Source organism: Hyperolius riggenbachi, chromosome 6 (genome assembly GCF_040937935.1).
Source record: "Hyperolius riggenbachi isolate aHypRig1 chromosome 6, aHypRig1.pri, whole genome shotgun sequence".
Taxonomy (NCBI): Eukaryota; Metazoa; Chordata; class Amphibia; order Anura; family Hyperoliidae; genus Hyperolius; species Hyperolius riggenbachi.
Genome location: NC_090651.1, coordinates 233,715,855 through 233,739,456, shown reverse-complemented (window position 1 = coordinate 233,739,456; position 23,602 = coordinate 233,715,855). Strand labels below are relative to the sequence as shown.

The 23,602-nt window shown below is 41.1% G+C and overlaps 1 protein-coding gene across 3 annotated transcripts in view; it reads left to right on the top strand.

Moving 5' to 3' along the window:
- Nucleotides 1–23,602, top strand: part of ACOT7 (acyl-CoA thioesterase 7) — a 277,637-nt gene that overhangs the window by 160,057 nt on the left and 93,978 nt on the right. For all 3 annotated transcript variants that reach the window (XM_068240526.1, XM_068240525.1, XM_068240527.1), the window contains one exon: nt 9,999–10,085. In XM_068240526.1, the coding sequence (XP_068096627.1) occupies nt 9,999–10,085 (87 nt within the window). The remainder of the gene's footprint in view (nt 1–9,998; nt 10,086–23,602) is intronic.

Here is a 23,602-nt window from a genome sequence, read left to right as displayed (position 1 = left end):
TCCAGTGCTGAGACCCCTGCAAGCTCCTCAACAAGGACTTGTCAACGGAGCTCACCTGCACTGAAGATGACAGAATATTCATAGAGGGCACCCTCTGCACAGGTGGCTCGCGCCTGCGCACAGAGCTGAACGGGCCTGGCTTTTTCAGCAGAGCCCGAGCAGGTGCTGCGCAGTGCAGGTGAGCTTCATAGAACCTCATGGGTCCAAGTGCTGGAATGGTGGAAGCATCTGGAGGTAAGTATCTATAGTTTTCTCCTAACGATCTCCCACCCTAACGATCTAACAGATTTACTTTAAGCTAAGCCATACACTATTCAGCTTCATTGCCGAACGCCCTGCAATCAACATTACGATCAACACCGCAATTGATGTTGGTCGAGAATAAGAAAAGTACTAATGTCCGCCATTTATGTGTATTAACAATTTGCAGTCAGTTGCTTCTCTATGTGCTATATGAAATGAATTATTGCACTATTATTGTGCTACATACACTGTCCACACTTTATTTGAAGTACCTGTTGACTATGGTAGTAGGAGGTCCATGTGGCCATGCCTTGTTTTTAGATTTTTTAAATTCCAATTAAGATTGTTACTTGATTGTAGCTTGGCTATTGCAACATTTGTTACAGAGACCATTCTGTTAATATGTATATATGGGGAGTTCTTTTCTTCTTTTTCTTTATTAATTAATTTGCATATGGGTCATTGACCCAAATCCCCTATTGGTATCACCCTTAATAATGAAACAGTGGGGAACCAGCTCTTGCTCTACTACTTCTATTTTTGAAATGATGTTGGTCGAGAAACGCTATTCCCAATCATGTAATGCAATCTGTGGGTTGATCGCAAGAATGGTGGGGAACTCCAATTTTTGTCTAATTAGACGTTTTTAACAAACGTCAAATTAGGCAAAAATATTGTATAGTATATGGCTGGCATTAGTCACGTGCTTTCTTTTGCTGCTATTTTTGCTAGATACACACAAGGCAGAATCGCATATGCGTTTTCCATAGCACATAGTGGAAAATGCATATGCGATTCTGCCTTGTGTGTTCCTCCCCTAAGGCTGTCCTGAGATGTAGACTTTTCATTATGCACATCTTTGCTATTACCATTACCGTTATCATATCAGCCCTTCAGCCTTTGGGTGTACACATTTTTTAAATTAATTTTTTTATGCAAAAAATAAAACGTGACCTCAGACAAGTTATTAGTAGGACTATGTAATCAAGTTTATCTCATAATGTCACGTGTCAGTTCAGGTACACTTTAAATTAAAAATAGGAGATTGCAGGCAGGTTGTTTATGCTATTGCTATAATACATACAATTCATTCTTATCAGTTTATCTTCAGCTCGGGTTTACTTTAAGTGGACGTTTGTGCCCACCCTTATATCTTTTTTATATGTCTTATGCTGGATACACACCATGCGTTTCCGCGTTCGATGCGGCCGTCGATACGCGTCGATTCGATTATTTCCGACATGTCCGATTCAAGCTTCGATGGATCGTTAGGTCGATTCGCCATACTTTACATGGCAATCGACCTAAAAATCATCGAAATTCGTTCGGAAATGCTCGGAAATAATCGAATCGACGCGTATCGACGGACGCATTCGACGCGGAAACTCATGGTGTGTATCCAGCATTAAACTTTTGTGTTAATAATGTTTGTCATAATAACTTTTAACCTTGATTGTCAGAAATATGAATTTGGAATACCCATTACGGTGATTTTATAGTGGCCTTTTCCATTCTGCTATAATGACTTAATGTAAACATAAAGTGTTTAAAAAACAAAATGGCCACTGGTTGGTACAGTTGCTGGGTGTTGCTTATGTGAATTATGTGTCTTATATGAGTTATCTGTTGATTGCCCAATCGGTAGTTGTGTGGGAAGTTTTTGTGAGATGGGTGGTGTCTGTCTGCACACATGCCAACTGATAGTGGTGATTAGGCATAATCAATGAGATGCAAATTTCTCCTTGCATTCAGATTTCATGTAAATTCCAGCTTGAAAATAGGAATAACTTCCTGTCAATTTTTATTGGTCCTAGTTCATGCTACACATTTACATCATACTGTATTTGAATGAGAGGAGAATTAATTTGCAGATCATTTATCAAGGTTAAATATAACAACCCATATGGTGCTTTAATACACTGCAAGTCATCAAGGAGCATTTTATACATAATAAGAAAATGGGATAAATGGAAAAACTATCCTGGATGCAGTGTATGATCAAAATACAAAGGCACCCCTATTAAAGCATAACTTAAGCAGCGTACACACGCCGGACTTTAGGCAACGACGGGTCCGTCGTTGCCTCCCGCTGGGTGGGCGTGCCAGCGACAGTCCGGCGTGTGTACGCTCTGTCGTCAGACTGATACGGCTGTTTCTGAGCGATCCGCCCGGCGGATCGCTCAGAAACAGCCGTATCAGTCTGACGACAGAGCATACACACGCCGGACTGTCGCTGGCACGCCCACCCAGCGGTAGGCAACGACGGACCCGTCGTTGCCTAAAGTCCGGCGTGTGTACGGACCTTTATGCACACAGCAGAAGACAATGCACCAGAGATAATGACCATTTGCTACAGAAAATAATCTAATTATGCATTCTAACAGAAAATCTAACAGAAGAATCTAACAGAAAATTGTATGGTGTATTCCCAGCATAACACTTATCTTGATAGACCTTATCTTGCCCTGGCTTCCCTTTCCTCCAGTGTAATGCTGGGAATACACGGTTCGTTTTTGCCTTCGTTTAAACCTTCGTTTCGATTGTGCCTTTTGTCCTTTTCGATCCCGAAATAATCGGTCATACGGTTAATATCACCACCCACGGTTTCGTTTTTTTTTCGATTCTGATGGTTTCGTTTTTCCAATGATCGAAGGCTGCAAAGAAACGAAACGAAAATCCCTTTTTACAGGGACGGACTAGCATAAACGAATATATAATCGATCTGAACAGCCATCAAGCCTACCAATGGCTCGATTAGATGGATAAAGAGAGATAATATCAAACATGTTCGATCACTAGTCGTTCGTTTTTGGGGTCTATTAATCGAAACTATAATGAGATTATGACTATTTTCACATACGTTTTCAACACTCGATTCGTTTACCGAACGAATCGAAGGTTTAAACGAAGGCAAAAACGAACTGTGTATTCCCAGCATTAGCAATAGCTATCAATTGTACTGGGGAGTCTTATGGTCCGTACACACGCCGGACTGGAGGCAACGACGGGTCTGTCGTCACCTCCCGCTGGGTGGGCGTTCCAGCGACAGTCCGACGTGTGTACAGTCTGTCTGCAGACTGATATGTCTGTTTCTGAGCGATCCACCCGGCGGATCGCTCAGAAACAGCCGTATCAGTCCGCCGACAGACTGTACACACGCCGGACTGTCGCTAAAACGCCCACCCAGCGGGAGGTGACGACGGACCCGTCGTTGCCTCCAGTCCGGCGTGTGTACGGACCTTTAAGCTACATACTCATCACAAGACCGCGAAGATGGATCGGAGGGATACGCGGCGACAAAGGATCCGATGAATGATCGTTCCGCAATTATGAACGTAGGAACAAACGACAAGTACGAACATGTCATTGAATGATTATGATAATTAACACAGGGGTCAATGTTGATCAGAACGACCCTCCACGATTGGATCCAACATAGCGGTCGTTCAAAGTGAATGATTATCACGCACAATCGGCCATCGTTGAACATCGTTTAACAAACTTTTGTTAAACTATGTTGCGCAGTATCACAAAAAGCCATTTGTCACGCAAAACCGTTCACCTAATAATCGTTTGGTGGGTATGATCCTTTATTAGTTTTGTCGTCCAGTGCTGTGCCATAAACTGAGCTCTGAAAAGAACGGTTTTGTTTCTATACTTCCCCATGTATCCCCTCTATGAATATTCCTTCTTCTTCTGTAGGGTTACATGAGAAGTGGAGGGGGGCAGCTGTCACCTCTGCCCTGCGGGACTCCTCTCTCAGGGCCACAGACAGACAGGCAATCTGTGTGTTCAGTGACTGTATCAGTGGATGTCAATTTCCACAGCTCCTCTCATTCCTCCCCTGGCTGTGTTCAGCAGTGCATGCACACTAATTGATTCAGGTAATACATGACCATGTATCAAGATCAGCTTCACATATTCTGCGCTGATTATATTAGATGCAGGGCCTTATCATGCACAGAAAACAATTACAATACAAGAAGCCCGTCCTCGCTCTAGCGGACAGCTTCTACATTCTCACCATTTGGAAAGCGAGTGATTTATTCATGGCAATACAATGATTACATATTTGTGTTATTGGAGTAGCAGCTTCCCTTGAAAGCTTTCTGATTATGCTAATATGAATTCTGTGTATGTCTGTTGTAGCATCGTCTGCTACAATGTAATGTGCTCAATCACAAGAATGGAAAGGTGAAGCCACATTGGAAGAATCCTCTTGTATTTGACCTGAATTCCAGACAGAGAGCTGAATATGCAATTCAAGTACAGGATACGTGAAATGTCTGTCAAACTATTTGTAATTCTATCCAGCTGATCCTGTGACTAGACAGCACAGCCAGCATCCGGACATCACATTCTCCACTGCACTCTAGCAAATGCAGAGAGGGCAGAATAAGGAGAAGCAGCACACAGAGGCTGTTCGTCCATGAAGAAACGTGAATCACGCGTTTCAGGGCGGCAACAATTACAATAATACAATACAATAACATTTCTATAGCGCTTTTCTCCCATAGGACTCAAAGCGCTTAGGCTCTCTCAGATTCAGTAATTGGTAGTAGGATGAAGTATTCACACAACAAAAGTTATATTTCTGCAAATGCCAAACTGAACAGGTGGGTTTTTAGTCTGGATTTAAACACATCCAGGGATGGAGCTGTCCTGATCTTTTGAGGTAAGGAGTTCCAAAACGTAGGGGCAGCATGACAGAAGGCTCTGGGACCAAAAGTTTCCAAGTGGACTCTGGGTATGACTAGATTATTAGAACCTGTGGATCTGAGAATGCGGGGATTGCTACGCAGCTGCAACATATCTTTCATGTATCCAGGGCCTTGATTATTCAGGGATTTAAATGTCAGTAGACCGATCTTGAATAGGACCCTCCATTCTATAGGTAGCCAGTGAAGGGAGTGCGGGACCGGCGTTATGTGGCAGTGACGGGGTTGGTTGGTTAGCAGTCTGGCAGCAGTATTCTGTATCAGCTGTAGGCGGTACAAGACCTTTTTTGGAAGGCCAGTGTAGAGAGCATTACAGTAGTCCAGTCGGGATGTGATGAAGGCATGGACTAAGGTTGGCAGATCTTCTGGGGGGATGAGGTGCTCGATTTTTGCAATGTTCTTCAGGTGAAAATAGGATGATTTCACCACAGCAGAGATTTGAGTTCTGAAGTTTAAATCCCCATCAATTAGAACTCCCAGGCTACGCACATGATCAGAGCTGCGTAGATCTGTGCCTCCTATTCCCAGACCAGTGGTGAAGACTGCAAGTTAAGTTGTTTTGTTATCATGCTCTGCCCTCTAATCAGAAGGACTTCAGTTTTGTCTGCATTTAGTTTCAGCCAGTTGTCATTCATCCATTGCTGTAGTTCACGTAAGCAGGCGTTTATAGTTGGGTCTGTTACACCAGGCTTGAAGGAAAGATATAGTTGGGTGTCGTCTGCATAGCAGTGGTATGTCAGGTCATGTTTTTGGATTAGTTTTCCAAGCGGTAACATGTAAATCGTGAAAAGCAGGGAAGAGAGGATTGAGCCCTGGGCACCCCATAGTTAAGTGATACAGGGGTGGACAGGAAGGGCCACATAGACCACAATTAGAGGGTGGCAAGAGGTGGCCCTTCTCCAAATGACCCCCTTCTTGCACTTTCCATCTCCCCTGTCTAGATGAGCTGCGCCGCTTCACTCACCTGCTCTCAGCATTCCAGTGATGGGATCTCCATCTGCCTGTCCAACTACCTGTATCCATGGCTACAGCAGTGTCTCGTGTGGCCTGTTATGTGCTGCTGGGTCACATGAGGCACTGCTGTAGTCAGAGCGGAAGCAGGACTTCACATGTGGCTGGTGATCCCAACACTAATCTGCTGAGAACGGGTGAGTGATGCAGCGCTGGTGCAGCACATACCCGGCATCCTGGGGATCAGAGTCTGGATGCTGCGGGCCAGCAGGGAGGAGATGCTCTCTTGGAGGAAGCAGAGAGTGGTAAGTGTAGTGCCAGGGCCTGCAATGCACAGCCAGATGTGTCTCTCCTCTCTATTCTGACTTTGCACACACCCGGGGGAGCGTCCTCACAATGTTTTGCTTCAGGCTACAAAAAGTCTAGATCCGGCCCTGGCAGCACAGTGTTCTTCTGTAAGAAATCTCACCATGCAAGGTCCATACATGCTAAATAAAGGTTGCCCCACCTCAAACGACATTACCTGGGAAAAAATAAATTACAAGTAGTTTGAAATATCGGTCTGTGTGAATAAAATCATTTAAACGATTGTTGTATGAAAACTGTGCGCTCAAGTGGAAAGTGACATCTCACAAAACATGCGCGCTTGCTCTAAGACAATTTCATTTGAGCAACTTGTTCACTCCGGCCAACTGCACAGTATTTGCTCAGTAGTCTTTTGAATTGATCCGCCAGGTAGATCATGCAGAATACCCAATATCTGTCGCTGTCGTTGAGCTACATTTTAACAATTTTATCCAAAAAGAGTAAAATTATGTACTTCATCGGATGTTTCAAACAACTTTTATCTAACGCATACAAGGCTAGAGAGATTATGCTACTCTTCCTCCACTCAGAGCCTACTGTATGCTGGATAGTGTGCTGAGTGTGCTGGAAAGTGTAATGGTTAAGGGCTCGACCTCTGACACAGGAGACCTGGGTTCTAATCTTGGCTCTGCCTGTTCAGTAAGCCAGCACCTATTCAGTAGGAGACCTTAGGCAAGTCTCCCTAACACTGCTACTGCCTATAGAGTGCGTCCTAGTGGCTGCAGCTCTGGCGGTTTGAGTCCGACAGGAGAAAAGCGCGATATAAATGTTCTGTGTTTGTTTGTTTGTATTTATTTACACTTGTATTAGCTCTATATGAAATATTTAGAGCGAACATGGCTATTTTGTTGTTTCCATGGAATCTAGGTTTAATTGAATTAGTGTATAAGGGCAAAGATGCCAGGATAGTCTGGAAATGCTCTGCTAGGAGTGTTTAATTTAGCCCCAAGAGTGTTTTTAGTGAGGTTTCTTTTCTAAAGACATTATGTTACTGTTGCCCGAACCAACCAGTTATAATTTAATTGGTTTACAACTTGTACAGATTACTTCTCATACTGCGTAGTAGAGGAATAAAAATAGCAAGCCATGATGGGTTTCTTGACTGATTTCTAATGTATTTTCTGACAGCAAGCTATTCTGAGCTGAGCCCATTTCAGGATACATAGCTGTACAGGCATCGCTGGGCAGACATTACCTGCACTGTAGTGTGTAGCTATAGTGGAGGTTGTCCCAGTGAAGCAAAGCTGCTTACCTCACTGATGCAAACCGATGAGGTGGAGGGTGGACGGGTAGTAATGTTGGCCTCATTTCACTAAGCTTTACTCCTGTCTTTATTAACTCTTCTGAGCTGTTTTACAGTTATCACAATTATATCACCATGGTGATAACTGTAAAACAGCTCAGAAGAGAACAGAAGACAGAAGTAAACCTTAGTGAATTGAGGCCATGTGGTCAGAGACAGGCAGAGTTGGCTACTGCATCCAGTACACGCTCCATGGGTTCTGCTGCTGCTTGGATTTATATGGAGTTTGACACCAGGGAATATTATACTGTGCACACATGGTACAAACTGTGAGGGCCCTTTCACACTGAGGCGAGGCAGAGCCTAATGCAACCCTAGAAGGAAGTTCATACTTCCCACGTTGCGGTACGCTGCAGTCACTAATAGTCCCTACTAATGCGGTGTTCCCTGAAGGCCTGTTTCTGGTGGTGCGGCGGGTGCACCGCATCGCTGCCGCCAGTTTGCAGTGTGAAACCGGCCTAAGTGTCCATTCTGGGGCTGTGTGTTTTTTATTTAATTTGTTTTATCGTCATTACATGGTCCCTTTAAGTCTGCAGTGTTATGTTTTCCCATGTTTATTTTGCATTAGCATAGAAACAACTTTTGTCCTTGCTGCAGAAGGAGAACACAGTATTATGCTCCTACCATAATCACACAAGCACACACTGCAGACCTAATTCGTTAGACAGCAATTAATCTTCCAGTAGCTTTTTGGATCGTAGGAAGGAAGGTGACACGCAGAGGTAGCTCAGTCCAGTTACTTTCTCCATCAAGATTGTGGTTTAGTACTGGTAGATTTTAATGCTATTACTTATGGCTCTGATGAGCGTTTTTCAGGGTTCTGCGATTGTTGTGGTTACATCTAGTATCTGATCGGGGTTAGGGTGAAGGTTAGGGTTAGAATTTGGATTAATATGCTGATTATGATTAGTAGTAGAATAGTTTGGTGTGCAATATAGGATTGCTGTGAGGTTAAGATCTGGGATTGTGTGAAGATTACTTAAAATGTAAGTGAGAAGATGTGGGATAGTATGAAGGTTAAGATTGCTTTGAAGAGGAACTGTTGTGAAAATCTTAAAATTTAAAACACATACAAATAAGAAGTACATTACTTCCAGAGTAAAATGAGCCATACATTACTTTTCTCCTATGTTGCTGTCACTTATAGTAGGTAGTAGAAAGCTGACATTACTGACAGGTTTTGGGTTAGTCCATCTCTTCATGAGGGATTCTCAGCATGGCCTTTATTCTTTATAAAGACATTCCCTGAGAAATGTATACAATGATGCTGGCCAGCCTCCCTGCTCACCGTACACTTCCTTGGCAGTTGAATGGAGCAACTGCCATTCACTAAGTGCTTTTAAAAATAAAGAAAACCCTGAGAACCCCCATGAGAAGATGGGCTAGTCCAAAATCCTTTGGTATTGTCAGATTTCTACTACTTACCTTAAGTGACAGCAACATCATTTATGGCTCATTTTACTCTGGAAGAAACACACTTCTTATTTGTATATGTTTACATGTTTTTTAAATTTTAAGATTTTCGCGATAGAGGTCCTTTGAGGGTTAGGCCCCATTTACACTTCGTCAGTTGTACTCAGTTATGACTGAAAGGACAAATGATTTTTAAAGTAGTGCCCATGTTTTCCAATGGCTCAGTTCACACTATACCCGTTTTAACTGAACGATTTTTCATAATGCACTGCTATGGAGAAGGAAAAAAAAAACGTGAACCAACTGATTAAGTGTAAATGGGGCCTTAGTGTTAAACTGGCCACTAACTGTCCAATTTCTAGCGAAAAATCGTTCGAGCGATCAGGAATTCTGATCGGATTGGTTGTAAATAATCTCCATTGGTGGACACAATCGATTATGAATGAGTGAAAAAAATGTCGCCCGAATGAATTTTCGTCGAACGAAAATTTGGATTTTCTTGGTGGTCGTGATAGATAGGAAGCAATGATCGGTTAGTTGATGGTGTAGTGAACGATTTTTCGTCCGATCAGAATTTCTGATCGCTTGAACGATTTTTCGCTAGAAATTGGACCGTTAGTGGCCAGCTTTAGGATTTGAGTTAGTGTACAAGTTAAGGTTAGTGTGACAGTTAATTTTAGGATTTGAATCAGAGTGAGGGTCAGTATTAGAATTTCTGTGAGTGTAGAGAAAGCCAATCCCTACTCGAGAAGCATCAGCAGGATTCCTGGTTTAACCTGAAGGTGCCCCAAATCACACACATTTCATGGTGCATACACTCTACAGTCAGCTGTGTCCTAGAGCATGTGGAAAAGGGAAATGAAAAGAATAGGTACTTAGATCCTGGATATAAATGCTGTCGTCATGGATGAGTAAAGGGTTTTTTTGTGCTTGTATACTGTATTACTGAATTTTGTTAGAAATATATTTAGCAATACTTCATCTTTCTGTTATTTTTTTTTCAGAGCCGTACACAGTCGGATACAGTCAGTCCAGTCTGATTCATTTGGTGGGTCCTTCCGACTGCACTCTTCATGGCTATGTGCATGGAGGTGAGCTGGGACTTGTTTCTGGATTGTGATTTTCCATGGTGATTGAAAAACAAACAAATGAATATAAAAATGAGAAGATAAAAAAAACACGTTGACTTAAGAACAGGCAGTCAAAAATATGTATTTGTTAGAAGTAGGGATGTCCAGGCCTGCAGAGTTGCAGCACTGGAAAGGCATAGATATTCAGGACTGGGTCACACACAGAAAAAAATGAATAAAATGCATGCAGTGTCATGATGCGTTTCCCAAGGCTCACCCTTGTTTCATCAAAGTTTGGCAAGGATTTTGTCAATATTGGCATTTTCTGCCATCGAATAAGGTGAGTTAATCTCTGCTTAGAGAGGCAAGGATCTAATTTAAACTTTTAAACAAGGAGCGCTTCCTTCTTATCTCTTCTACAGAGTGAGAGAAGGTGACTAAGCAGGAAAACAAGAGGGTCTCTTGAGAGCAGGAAAGGTTCCGGAATGGATGATATCTGGAGACTAATAAAGAAATGTATGGAGGGAATAGCCTATGTACAGCCTTGTTTGATAATGTTAGGCGTTTGAAGTGGAACCTTTGGGTGATTGGTAGCCAATGGAGGGATTGGCAGAGAGGGGCAGCATCAGAGAAGTGAGAGGAGAGGTGGATGAGTTGCGCAGCAGTGTTCAGTAGGGATTGGACAGGTGCCAGTCTGTTTTTTGGTAGGCCAGAGTAAGGTGTTACAGTAATCAAGATGGGACATGATTAGAGCATGTAGAAGCATTTTAGTAGCCTTTTGTGAAAGGAAGGGACCGATTCTGGAGAAATTTTTGAGATGGAAGTAGCAGGAGGTTGTTAATATGTGGTTAAAATGAGAGCCCAGAGGCAAGAGTTTCCCCCAGACAGCGAGCTTCAAAAGTTGAGGGTATTTGGGTATTTTCTACATTAACTGTAACTATAGGTGGGAGAGTAGAGAGATGGAGGAAATCTTACAATCTCTGTTTTGTTTGTTCATGATAAGTTTGAGGAAACCGGATGACATGAATGCAGAAACAGCAGACAGGCAGTCAGGGACACAAGATAATAGTATAGAGAAATCAGGAGCTAAAGCTGGCCATACACTGGCCTGATTTGCCGCCGTTTCGACAGCAGATTCGATCACTGGAATCGAATCTGCTGCCAATCGTTCGTGCTACACGCCGAATTTCGATCCATTACGTCTGATCCCGTCTGATCCCGTCGATCGCTCCGGGCGGAAAATTAGCAGTGTTTCTCAACATTTTATTGGTATGTACCCCTTTTAAAACCATGTGCTCAATAAGTACCCCCTAGCATAGTAAATATTATCACAAGTACCCTTTAAGTATCTATTTAATCATAGTACATGATAATTGGTTCTAAACAATTTCCAAGCATTTGCTATTGCTTTTAATTAGCTAAACACTAATTTGGTGTTTTTGTTTATTAAGATTTATCATTTTCTAAAACTTTAAATTTGTTATTCTTGGTCAAGTATATCAAGCCTGAGTACCCCCTGGGGTACGTGTATTACACGTTGAGAACCTAGGTTTTAGAGCACAATTGCTCCAAAAAAGCTGCAGGACACACTATTGCGATTTCTCAACTCACAATCGCTCCTGTAGGTTTTTCCCATTCACTTTCATTAGTCTAGTGCTTTGAAAATTATGGCTTAAAGTGCTCTAGGGAGCCATAGCCCTAAATGTAAATTATTGTAGATGAGTGCGATTCTTTGTAGTTGGATCAGCTTACATTATATTATATTGTATGACCAAAGGCCTCAGCCAAATAACTGTTTGGGAACCTTTTTTCATGCTTATGCATTAAAGGAAGAGAAGATGTGATTGGTTGATGCAAATGATAACCATACATGTGTCTTCAATAATGGTGTAAATAACTTTTAATGCCATTCCATTCACGTAGGCTTATAACACATCTTCCTGTAAGCGCTTTCGACATGCATCTGCGATATTTACAAATACATTAGCCAGATTGCTGTTCCAAGAGAAAATATGCAGGTGTACAAATTAGAAAGTGATTAGCATATTCTGTGCTGGCATTGAACATGGGTTCTGTTGCATCGGAGTAGAATTTTCTTGTTTTTCCAGGGGAAGTTAGCTTTTTCTTAAAGGAGAGGTTTACTGCTAACTAGCCTCTGGAATTAATGTCACCAGACCTCAATTATCTCACCTTATTTTTATAAAATATTTTAATTACCTAGTAAGTGGGAAAAAAAGTGTCATAAATAAAGTCAAATAAGTCATATCAGACTTAAAAGTGGCATTAAACTAAGAATTTCTCCTTTGCTCTAAAAAATTATTTACATCATAAAATCTACTATCAGAAAAAAATTGGTAGCAGAACAGCATTCAAACAGTTAAACATAGCAATTTCTTCTTCAGTGAGAAACTTAGTTCTGAATCCAAAGTTGAGGAAGTGATTACATCGTCTTGTTTGTGTTTCCTTATCAGCCACTAGTAGTAAACATTCCTAGCAGTGCTTCAGCTGAACACAAGCAGAAAGTGTACACAGAAGATAAATTCTCACTGGATACATTATAATATATAAATTCAGCAGCTATGCAATAAATTAAATGGTAGCTTTCAGAGCAGATAAACTGTATTTTGGGAACCTGTAATTTGTAAACAGATTATAATACTTGCACACAAAAGCAGATATGGTAAATGTATGAGTAATAATAAGTAGGAAAACTTTTGCTTTTTAATGAATGTTATGTCAAAATTTAATCTCTCTTTAAAGCGGATCCGAGATGAAAAACGAACTATAACAAGTAACTTGTCTATATATCTTATCTAAAGTTTAGACAGTTTACACAGCAAATCTAGCTGCAAACAGCTTTAATAGAAAATGATTATTTCTTCCTGTGATACAATGACAGCAGCCATGTTGTTTGTAAACATTACACAGAGGCAGGCTTATCTGTATCTTATCTGTATCTTGAGCACTCAGCCTGTGAAAAAAAACTAATCCCCTCTGCCTATGAAATCAATGGCTAGCAACACCTCCTCCACCTCCTGCCAAGACTGAGCTTCCATTAGCCCTTGTTACTGCCAAGGCTCTCTGAAAACCTGTGGGCATGGTTTATTTAGTTTATAGGGAATAAAAAAAGTATTTGGCTTGAGGAATGCCCTATAAACAATAGGAAAGGAACACAATTATGCAATGAGTAAAAGTTCACCTCGGATCCACTTTAAGTAATGTAACACGGGAGGATAGGTAGCAGATGCCTACAGCAGGCAGAGATGGAAACAAGTCTGGAGAGACAGTCTTTGTGGTACTTCAACACCAAGCTTTATCCTAATTACAATATACACAGAAAATAAACCATATACACTTGGCTGGGCTACGAACTAAAGCTAAACACTTAGAAAGCCTCTGTGTACAAAACAAGTCGAACATTGATCTTGGGCCAAATAAACTCAAATATCACAGGTTTTTTTTGGCATAAATCACCATACCTCCCAGATCAGTTTATACTGTTTGGGGTTAATTGGGATTTTATTTCCCAGCTGAGATGAGCAATCCTCACTAGAAACGGCCACATCCTGATATGGATTTCTTTGCTCACTGTCTCATGGAGGAGACAAAATCCTTGAGGGTGTGAACACACTAGGCAGAATTGCATATGTGTTTTCCATAGCACATAGCACAAATTCGCAATTGCGCTCTAAAAACGCTACACGCATTACAACACGAGCAAAACGCTAGCGCGACCGTGATATTAGTTATCACGGCTTTGTGAATCAAGCCCCACGTGTGTCTGTATGTGGGAAAACATGCACGTTTTATCACAGAAGCTAATGGAATTGGTGGAGAAAATGCGTGCAGTGCTTCACTGCTGTCCGTTTTTATCTGCATGGTGAAAACACATTCAAGTGTGCACTAGTCAATTAAATAACATTGGTTCCCAGTTTACCTGTGCAGAAAGTGGGGAAGGGGGGCCCCCATCCAAAGTTTCACAGGGGGCCCAGGGATTTCTACTTACGCCCCTGTTCCTGACATCAGTGCATAACAAGAAGAGAAAGGGATTGTCAGCTATCACAAAATGTATACTGAATATAAAGTCTAGTACAGTATTATATGCCCAAATTTAATTTAAGGAACACTCTATCAAATGTAATTTGTTTGAGCATTGAACAGAAATTATGAAATCCATGTTTTTAAAAACCCTTTAAAGAGACTATGTAACATTAAAAAGATCCCCTGGGGGGTACTCACCTCGGGTGGGGGAAGCCTCCGGATCCTAATGAGGCTTCCCCCCGCCGTCCTCTGTCCCACGGGGGTCTCGCCGCAGCCCTCCGAACAGCCGGCGACTGTGCCGACTGTCAGTTCAATATTTACCTTTGCTGGAGCGGGGGCGCTGTGGCGGCTTTCCGTTCCGAACTACACGGAAATACCCGATCTCATTCGGGTCCGCTCTACTGCGCAGGCGCAGGACACTTGCGCCTGCGCAGTAGAGCAGACCCGACGGCGATCGGGTATTTCCGTGTAGTTCGGAGCCGACAACCGTCAGAGCGCCTGCGCAGGAGCCAGGAAGGTAAATATTGACGTCACCCCTGCACGGACTCCACGGAGGGCTGCAGCGAGACCCCTGACGGATGTAGGACGGCGTGGGAAGCCTCATTAGGATCCGGAGGCTTTCCCCACCCGAGGTGAGTACCCCCCAGGGGATCTTTTTATGTTACAGATCCTCTTTAAATTGAAAAACTACAAGCTACAGAGATTTTCAACTGCCCCTTCATTTTCCAACATAACATGGTCAAATGTTAGATGGTTAATTTGTACTTTGTACCAGGGTTGCCAAATCATCCCTTTAAATACTGATACATCTAATGGTGGCCACTAATGATCCCGTATTATTCATCCATTTCTACCAAATCTATTAGTAAGGGTAAATTAACTGAATACATTGAATGGATAATTTAGGCAGTCCCTTATATTACATAGAAATAGTAAGATTGGATGAAAAACATTGGATCATCAGTGGCTGTCACTGATGAGCTGTGAAAGGACGCATTTGCAATCGGTTTTCTGCAACGATTGTAATGAACGGTACAATTCTAATTGTATGTGTAGTTCTAGCAGAATGCAGATAACTTGAGGTCTGTCTTTGAAACCTGGCCATTCTAGAAGATAGCAGATTCTATTCCGCTGTATGCAACTGTTGCTGGGGATCACAATGTTTTCTTTAATTAACAAGAACAAAGGGTTTCCCTTCACAGGCAGATCCCAGTTAGGTGTGAAATTGCTGAGCTGAAAAGGGGAGCCATTTGGTACAGGGCTGAAACAAGCTTTCCACTCAGCACGATTGTCATCAGATATAACATGAATGTATTATATGTTTTTTTGCTTGTTTAAGAGATACCGTACCTAGGATAGTTATGGGAGTTATATAATTTTATTTGTGGTGTCTCGCTTAACATTGTGATACCAATATACTCGACCAAGTTATTAAACTTCTCAGCGGCAGAACATTACAACATATACCTGTCTAGTGTCATAAGAATTGTCATATTATGAGGATTATGAATTTGTGATTATTATCTGTGTGCGACAAGCGTGGGCTGAAATATGGAAAATGTCATATTTGTTGGGCTTAAGCTTCCCGTCCAAAATTTAATAACACCCAGTCCAGCCCAGGGGCTGACTCTGAGATCCCACCCTAAAAGCTGGATCATTCAGAAAAGAACAGGCTGAGACTCCACCCCAGTCCTAGATTTTACCATCGTAAAGCCGCATCTACACGCGTAGATGCGGCCGCGATGCTCCTTATCAATCGAGCCGCTGATGCGGCTCGATTGATAAGATCCGACAGGACGGATCTTCGCACCGCCGATTCCCTGCTCGATCCCCGCGAGGGGACAATGGCAGGGAATCGTGCGGGAGATAAGCGGCGCCGGCGGGGACGAGCGGGGAATCGAATGCGGCGCACGCGCGGCGAGCGGGGACGCGGCGGGCACGCGGAAGAGGCGATCCGGCGGCTAATCGAGCCGCCGGATCGCTTCAATGTCCCATGGTGTAGATGGGGCTTTAGGATTAAACGCAGGTAGCATGATGACAGAGCTAGCTGCCATTCTGTTTGAACTCTGATCCGGAAACAAAGAACTTTCCATGTGCTCGGATTTCAACACAAGGGACGTATTTCTTCCGAACTTAAGTAACCATTTATTTTCTTTCCCTTTTATTTTACACGGGGTTACTCTTCTCTATAATTAATTTTAATAATTTTCTGTATATAATAATGATGTTGCATTTATAAATAAAGACCTTAAGTCGTTTGTCTCAGCTGCACCCTGCTATTCAGCCAACCAGAAAGAATCCTAGCTTCTGAAAATACGCTACCGGGAAGTAACTGTATTGCTATAGTCAGAATAGTGTAGCCCAGGATTGAACTTCATTCCAATCAGAAGCTGATACCTTCTTCCCCATGAGAAATCTTTACCATTTCTCAAATAGACTATCATGGGGGTCTGTGTAGCTAATATTGTGGTGAGACCTCTCCCTCAGTGTGATGTCAGGACCCTAATCCTGACAGTTTCCTCTCTGTGAACCTCTTTGCATTGTGGGAAATAACAGCTGGGAAATAACAGCATTCCAACTGTCAAACAAGCAGCATCTCCCTCTGTGCATAGAACTCTCCATAACAAACTTTTTATACAGATCAGCTGACAGGACTAAAGATGTCACTACCTGTGATAAATTTCAGAATGTAAATCAGGGAAAGGAAAGGTTTTACAATGGGCAAACACTGACTAAATAATCTATAAATGAATATTGTAAAAAAATAAGCTATTTTGTTCATTATGTTATTTTTAACTGCAGTTCCTCTTTAACTCCAATGTTCTACCACTGCCCCAGAATCCAGTGCCTGTCTGCGTTACACCACTCCATCTAATGTGTACTCTTTGCCCATGAAGTATTTGTATAGGATAGAGTTCTTCTTTAATTACAACAATCTGATCATCGTAATGATCTACCACGTTTAGGATATATAAGTAAGGCAACCACCTCTCTTAAATGCATTGCTTAGAATATTCTGAAGCCTCCATTTAGAAAACTGAATGTGGACTATGAATGAATGCTGGTGAATATCACAGAGCTTTTCACGACAGTGTATCTTTTTCTTTCTTTTCTTTTTTTTTGCTGATATAATGACATAATTTTATTTTCACATGAGCACCTACGAGTGAGCCTCGCAGCTCTTTATGGTGCAAATAAAATCAGTTTCCATAGAAACCCTTCATTATCAAGCCGTAACTCTGCTTTAATTACAAAGCTCCAGACAGTCATTTAAAAAAGGGCACTTTTCAAAACGGAATAAATTTGCGGGTTTAAATATAGAACAAGCTCCTAATATGCTATAGAACTCCTTAATACAAACTGCAAGGATTATTCCATTTTAGAAATCCCATGGGGCTTTTTTTCTTCTCCTGTGCTCTGTTCCTTAAGCTTTTAATTCAAAGTGAATCGAATCCAGTGATGCGTTATTAAAAAATAAATCTTAATTTTGTTTTGGGTAAATAATGCACAGAGCCTCCGGTGCCTGCAGTAATAGGTTCCATGATTACTGACAGTCAAAACGCTCTTGTAGGAGATTAAGAGACGCTCATATCAGGAATGTCCATGTGTTTGTGCAAGTACTTCCGGAAACTTGCTCCTTTCTCATTTTAAATGTGGAAATGATAAACAGCATTACGTCTGTCAGTGCTGTACAAGCCATTTGTCATTTAGATGCGTGTTTTTCAGTGCTAAAAATGCAACCTGACCGTACACATTTTACCACTAAAAATGCCAGTATTGTTTGTCTAAAGATACAGTGAGGTACGTTGCTAGTGTTGCATTGCATCTTCCTGCAACAGTAGCTTTTATCACATTTCAAATGGTGAATACTTCATGTGTATTGCTGTGAGGAGTTTGATTGAGGGACTTGCAAGCCTGTTGTGGTGACAATTTCTTTACAGGCCTGGGACATTCTCCCACTTTTTAATTGGTTGGCTTGGTCACATGACATTTCAAACATAATCTGAGCCTAAAGTCACTCAGATCCATTTTGGTTTCTGGTTCGCTCTGCTCCAGTGGGCTGTCAGACCGTGCCCAGCTATTTGGGCATGGTCTGATGTATGTATGTGAGTTGGACTGTGGGACAGAGTCTGTGCTGAAGGGAGTCAAACGACTACAGAGTCAAGATTACTGCATGTGGTAAGCAGGACACCATTGAGACCTGAGCAGTAGGCAGCCTTTCGCATTTTTTATACACCTGTATACAGCGATATTGTGTCAGTATGTTTTAAAGGGGGAGGGGCTTTATGTTCAACTTTAAATGGTTTTATGCTTGATATAAAAAGCTGTAGAGTCTGAGTCAGAGCAAATTTGGGTACCTGGAATCGCAGTCGGTAGTTTCATAAACTAAGGAATTCAGAGTCAGATGATTTTTGTACCAACTCCACAGCCCTGGTAAGTAATAGACTAAGGTGGTGGAGTTGGGGAGTCTTAGTCAAAGCAATTTTGTGTACCTGGAGTCGGAGTCGGTGGTTTCATAAACTGAGGAGTCGGATGATTTTTGTACCGACTCCCCAAGGTTTAGTGCATATTATGAAATCGCTGATGCCAAAGAAAGTTGAGCCTGTAACCCCATAGGTTTCTGGTTCAGCTGGCTGCACACAGTAATGGCATATAGACATGTGTGCAGGTGTGGTGGTGGTGAATACACTTAGTGATATTAGCCTATGAGTAGCCTTTTTCTCTAAAATATCGGCTTCACCTGGCTCTTGCATTTTGTCATTGGAACTGTACATTTAAAGGCATTGTTTGAAAGGAGGGATATGATTACTGGCTGAGGCTTGTTTTTGTATATTAATTGGTGCAGAAAAAAGAGAGAATTGGCTCTTTGGTGCATGAGAAAATACAACAATTGCTTATTAATACTCAAATACTAATATGAAGTTCACTAATCATAAATACACAATACATTGTAAATACCAAAAATAACCCCCATAAAACAAATGCTCAGTCTCCTTAAAGGGGAACTCCAGTGAAAATAATATAATAAAAAAGTGCTTCATTTTTACAATAATTATAAATAAATGATTTAGTCAGTGTTTGCCCATTGTAAAATCTTTTAAATTCCTGGCAGTTGGAAACAGCTGTACACAGCTATTTCCCACAATGCAGCAAGGTTCACAGACAGGAAACTGCCAAGAGTACATACTTTTCTTGTTTCTTGTGGGAGGGGTTTCATCACAATATCAGCCATACAGCGCCCCCTGATGGTCTGTTTATGAAAAGGAATAGATTTCTCATGTAAAAAGGGGTATCAGCTAGTGATTGGGATAAAGTTCAATTCTTGGTCGGAGTTTCTCTTTAAGGCAGCAATAACACAGGGTTATTAACACAAGGTAATGAGGCTGCAGTCCTCATATCCTAAAAAATGGAGTCCTACTCTGGAAAAAGGAGATCATGGGATCTCGGATGTAATCCACTCAGGTGGGAGATGAGTAAGTAAAAACCAAAGGAGTGGCAACTATTGGCGACGCAATGATTCCAGAGGCTGTGTTGTAATCAATAAGATGACAGAAATAAGCAGTTCAGCAATTGATGGAAGCAACACATGTACTTATTAATGCACTCCACACTTTGTATGTCCAGAAGATTGTAGTATGTCTTGATTAAGCCAAGCAGCGACACAGATGGACAAAGCGACAGTTCATGCACGCCTGTACATTTACTTGACAAGACAGTAGCAAGATCTTGGAAATGGCAAGCAGGTCTTGAAATGGCTTAAGCCAGACAACAAGATGAATAAGCAAAGTAGCAATTCATATTAAACCAGCAATATCTTTATCAAGTAATGCTTGTCCACATACAGGTTCCTTAGAATTCCCCAATCGCAGGGAACAAGTAGCAAACTTAGGATGGAGCTTAGTGCATTTGCATGTAGTGGCAACATGAATAACAGTCTGATTAAGCACAGGCCATATAATAGTCCATAGTTACCAATCCTGTTTGCGTGTAATGCCAAGATGGAAGAAATGAAGTCCAGAGTTGCTCACACAAGGCTGCCCGGAGGAGACATGTAGCTCCCAGTATCGCCTGACATGTTTCTACTTTTCAAAGGCAGGCAGCAGGAGAAATACTCTGGCTTGAGCTATTATCTAGCGAATGCCAATTCTGTGACCACAAAGAGGTACTACATGACTTGTGGAGGAAATGCTATTAATGACAGACAGTGACTGACTATTTTTAGAATCCAGAAAATAATTTAACATGCAGATCGAAGCCATCGCAGGGACTTTTGATATACATAAGTAAAGCTGGGTAAATGGAATTTGTGGGAGTGTTGCCATTAGGCAGGTCATCTTAGTGCCGGCCGCATAGCACATGAGTAGGGACGCTGCTGTAGCAGCAATGTAACTGAATCATGTTGTTAATCTTATCGAAACATGACATAAAGTGAAGTCAGCAATAATGTTAAAATAGGAGATACAGCAGGCATTGAAGATGGTAAAACATTTTAAAGAATCAACTCCTAAGTTGTCTGCATTTTTGTGTTGTTTTTCCCATATTTATCCGCAGACACCCCCTCACTAATAATATTATGTAATGCTGCACTCCCACTTAACAAAATTGTTTTGTTATCTTTGTTATCCGACGTTTCTCCCCTTCCACCTGCACAGAAAAGGCCAAAGCAAAGTGCCACCAATAATCACCAGGCAGGCCTCAGGAGAAACAATGGAGGGTTTGTGGCAGTTCTGTAATTATTTCAGTGTACACTAAACAGTACGGCTGCTATGGCAGTTTTTGACAGCTAAAAATGCATAGGTGTCTGGAAATGGGGAAACATTGGCGAAGATAATTCTGGGGTCCCCAAACTGTTTCAGTCAAGGGCCAGGGCAACATACTTCAGGCTTCAGGCTACTTTTTTGACTTGCTTTGTTAGGTTGAAAGACTCTAATATGCTCTCAGTCCAATATAGGTTTCTGTACAGTATGCTTGCTTCCCGTGTTATATATGCTATGCCAGGATGCATGCTTAACATAGGAAGCTCTCTGCAGTTAATGCAACTTCATAGAATCATGCATGATTTTGTAAACTAATTGCCATGCTGAATCAGATGTGGCACTTTCCCAACAATTCGCTGTACAGTCAGAAGTACAGTCAACAATGAGCGAAAAAAATGTTGTTGCAAGTTATTTAACTATATTATTAGATGCAAGCTTGATACAAGACGAGGCATGAATTGAACAGAGGCAGAAGGCGTTGGCTAAGCAACATCGGTTCTCCAGAAAATCATTGTGTGCTGTAGTATTAGAGGAACCGTAGTGTAAATAACCGAATTATTAAAATTGCTTATTTTTACAATATTATTATATATAATATATAAATATTACTATATATTGTAAATTATGTAGTCAGTGCAGTGTAGTGTAGTCAGCCCTTTGTAAAATATTTCCTCATGCCGATTCTGGAATTCATCACAGGTGCTTGGAAGATGCATTGCTGAGTTGGAGAAACTTAAAAAGGAGGTTTAACCCAGGATTGAACTTTATTCCAATCAGTAGCTGATAGCCCTTTCCCACAAGAAATCTTTACCTTTCCTCAAATAGATCATCAGGGGTCTGTGTGGCTGATATTGTTGTGATACCCTTCCCACAGTGTGATGTCATAACCATGGTCCTGACAGTTTGCTGTCTTTGAAGCTTGTTGCATTGTGGGAAATAACTTTTTCCAACTGCCAAGCAAGCAGTATTTCACTCTGTGAATAGAACTCTCAGGAAGGAACATTCCATACAGATCACCTGGTAGAACTAAAGAGGTCATCCCCAGTGATAAACTGACTAATGTATAAAGGAATATAAACATTTAAAATCTAAGCTTTTTTGCATTGTTATTTTCACTACAGTTCCTCTTTAATGAGTTTGCTACCACTGCCCCAGAATCCTGCACCTGTCTGCTTTACACCACTCTATCCAATGTGTACTCTTGCTTAGGATAGAGTTCTTCTTTAATTATAACTATCTAATAATCGTAAAGATCTACAACATTTGGGATACATAAATAAAGCAGGCATTGAAGATCGTAAAAAAGTTTAACGAATCAACTCCTAAGTTGTCTGCATTTTTGTGTTGTTTTTCCCATATTTATCCGCAGATACCCCCTCACTAATAATATTATGTAATGCATACACAAAGCTGTCTTTTAATTGGAAGTTTCTCCCCTTCAACCTGCACAGAAAAGGCCAAAGTGCCACCTCTTGTAATCACCAGACAGGCCTTGGGAGAAACAATAGGAAGTTTGTGGCAGTTCTGTAAACTTCAGTGTACACTAAACACAGTACTGCTGCCATGGCAGTTTATGAAAGCTAAAAACGCAAAAAAAGGTGTCTGGAAATGGGGAAACATTGGCAAAGATAATTCTGTAGCACACATGTGTAGTATAGCAGTTGTTTTGAACCAAATGATAGTGCACTTTGAAGGTTTAGTTTAGCTTAACTCTTTGTGCCTAAGTAAACCTATTTCTAAATGTAATATGATTCCATGATCTTTAGGAAAGTAAATCACCTAGGAAAGCAAAAATGATTTTTTTAAACTATTTAATAAATACAAATTACAAAAACTATGCACTTCCTTTTAAAACCATTATCGCAGCACATGGCATCACTACCTCAACTTTATTGGATTACATTCTAATCTTTACTACAGAAGTGTCAGCTGGGAACAATGTGGCCGTATTAATGTAATATTCTCTTTCAGTCATCGGAATAATCATATTTTCCATTGTTGGACAAAGTTTGACCTTTAGGAGTAAAAAAACAAAAAAATCAATGTCACATAAGTGGAAGCATATGAAGTACAGCTGTTAGAGAGGAATTTTTCCGAGCAGTTAAACCAGGCTGCCTGCTTTATCCGTTTCAGCTACATTTGAAAGCAGAAAGTTGTATATTTCTCTTTTTTTCAATCTATGGTTAACATAAAAGCCAGTTGTACTAATACGCATAAGTACCTTGGGCCGCTTTCTCTTTGCCCTATAGTTGTATTCAGTAAGTGATGTCTGGGAGATAACCGTGCAGGTTATCTCTGAAGTAAATATACAGTGAAGAGCATTTGGTTTACTTTTTGTCTTGCCCTAGTTCAACTCTGAAGTGAAAAAAAACGGATGAGATAAATAATTATATGTTTTTATTAATGGTGAATAGAACAATAGAAACAGAACTAAGTGTCATATTTTTATTTTCAGTTTAAGGGCTGCATGTTTGTGATGGCATTTTAAACAGCGGCTATGACAATCTGAAGTTAAATTTGCTTTGCAGTGCTGTAGAACAAACAAGTAATGACCCTTTGAACTTTTCAACACTAAAACATTATTAGCAGCCTTTTCTTAGCCAGATAATAGCCCTTTGCCTTCTATTTACTTTTCAGGACAGTAGACTTAACTTTGAAAAGCTGTTGGACAAGCTAATTTGCATAAGTATCAACTCTACTTTAATGAGTGGAAAATAAACTGATGAGGTAAACAAATGT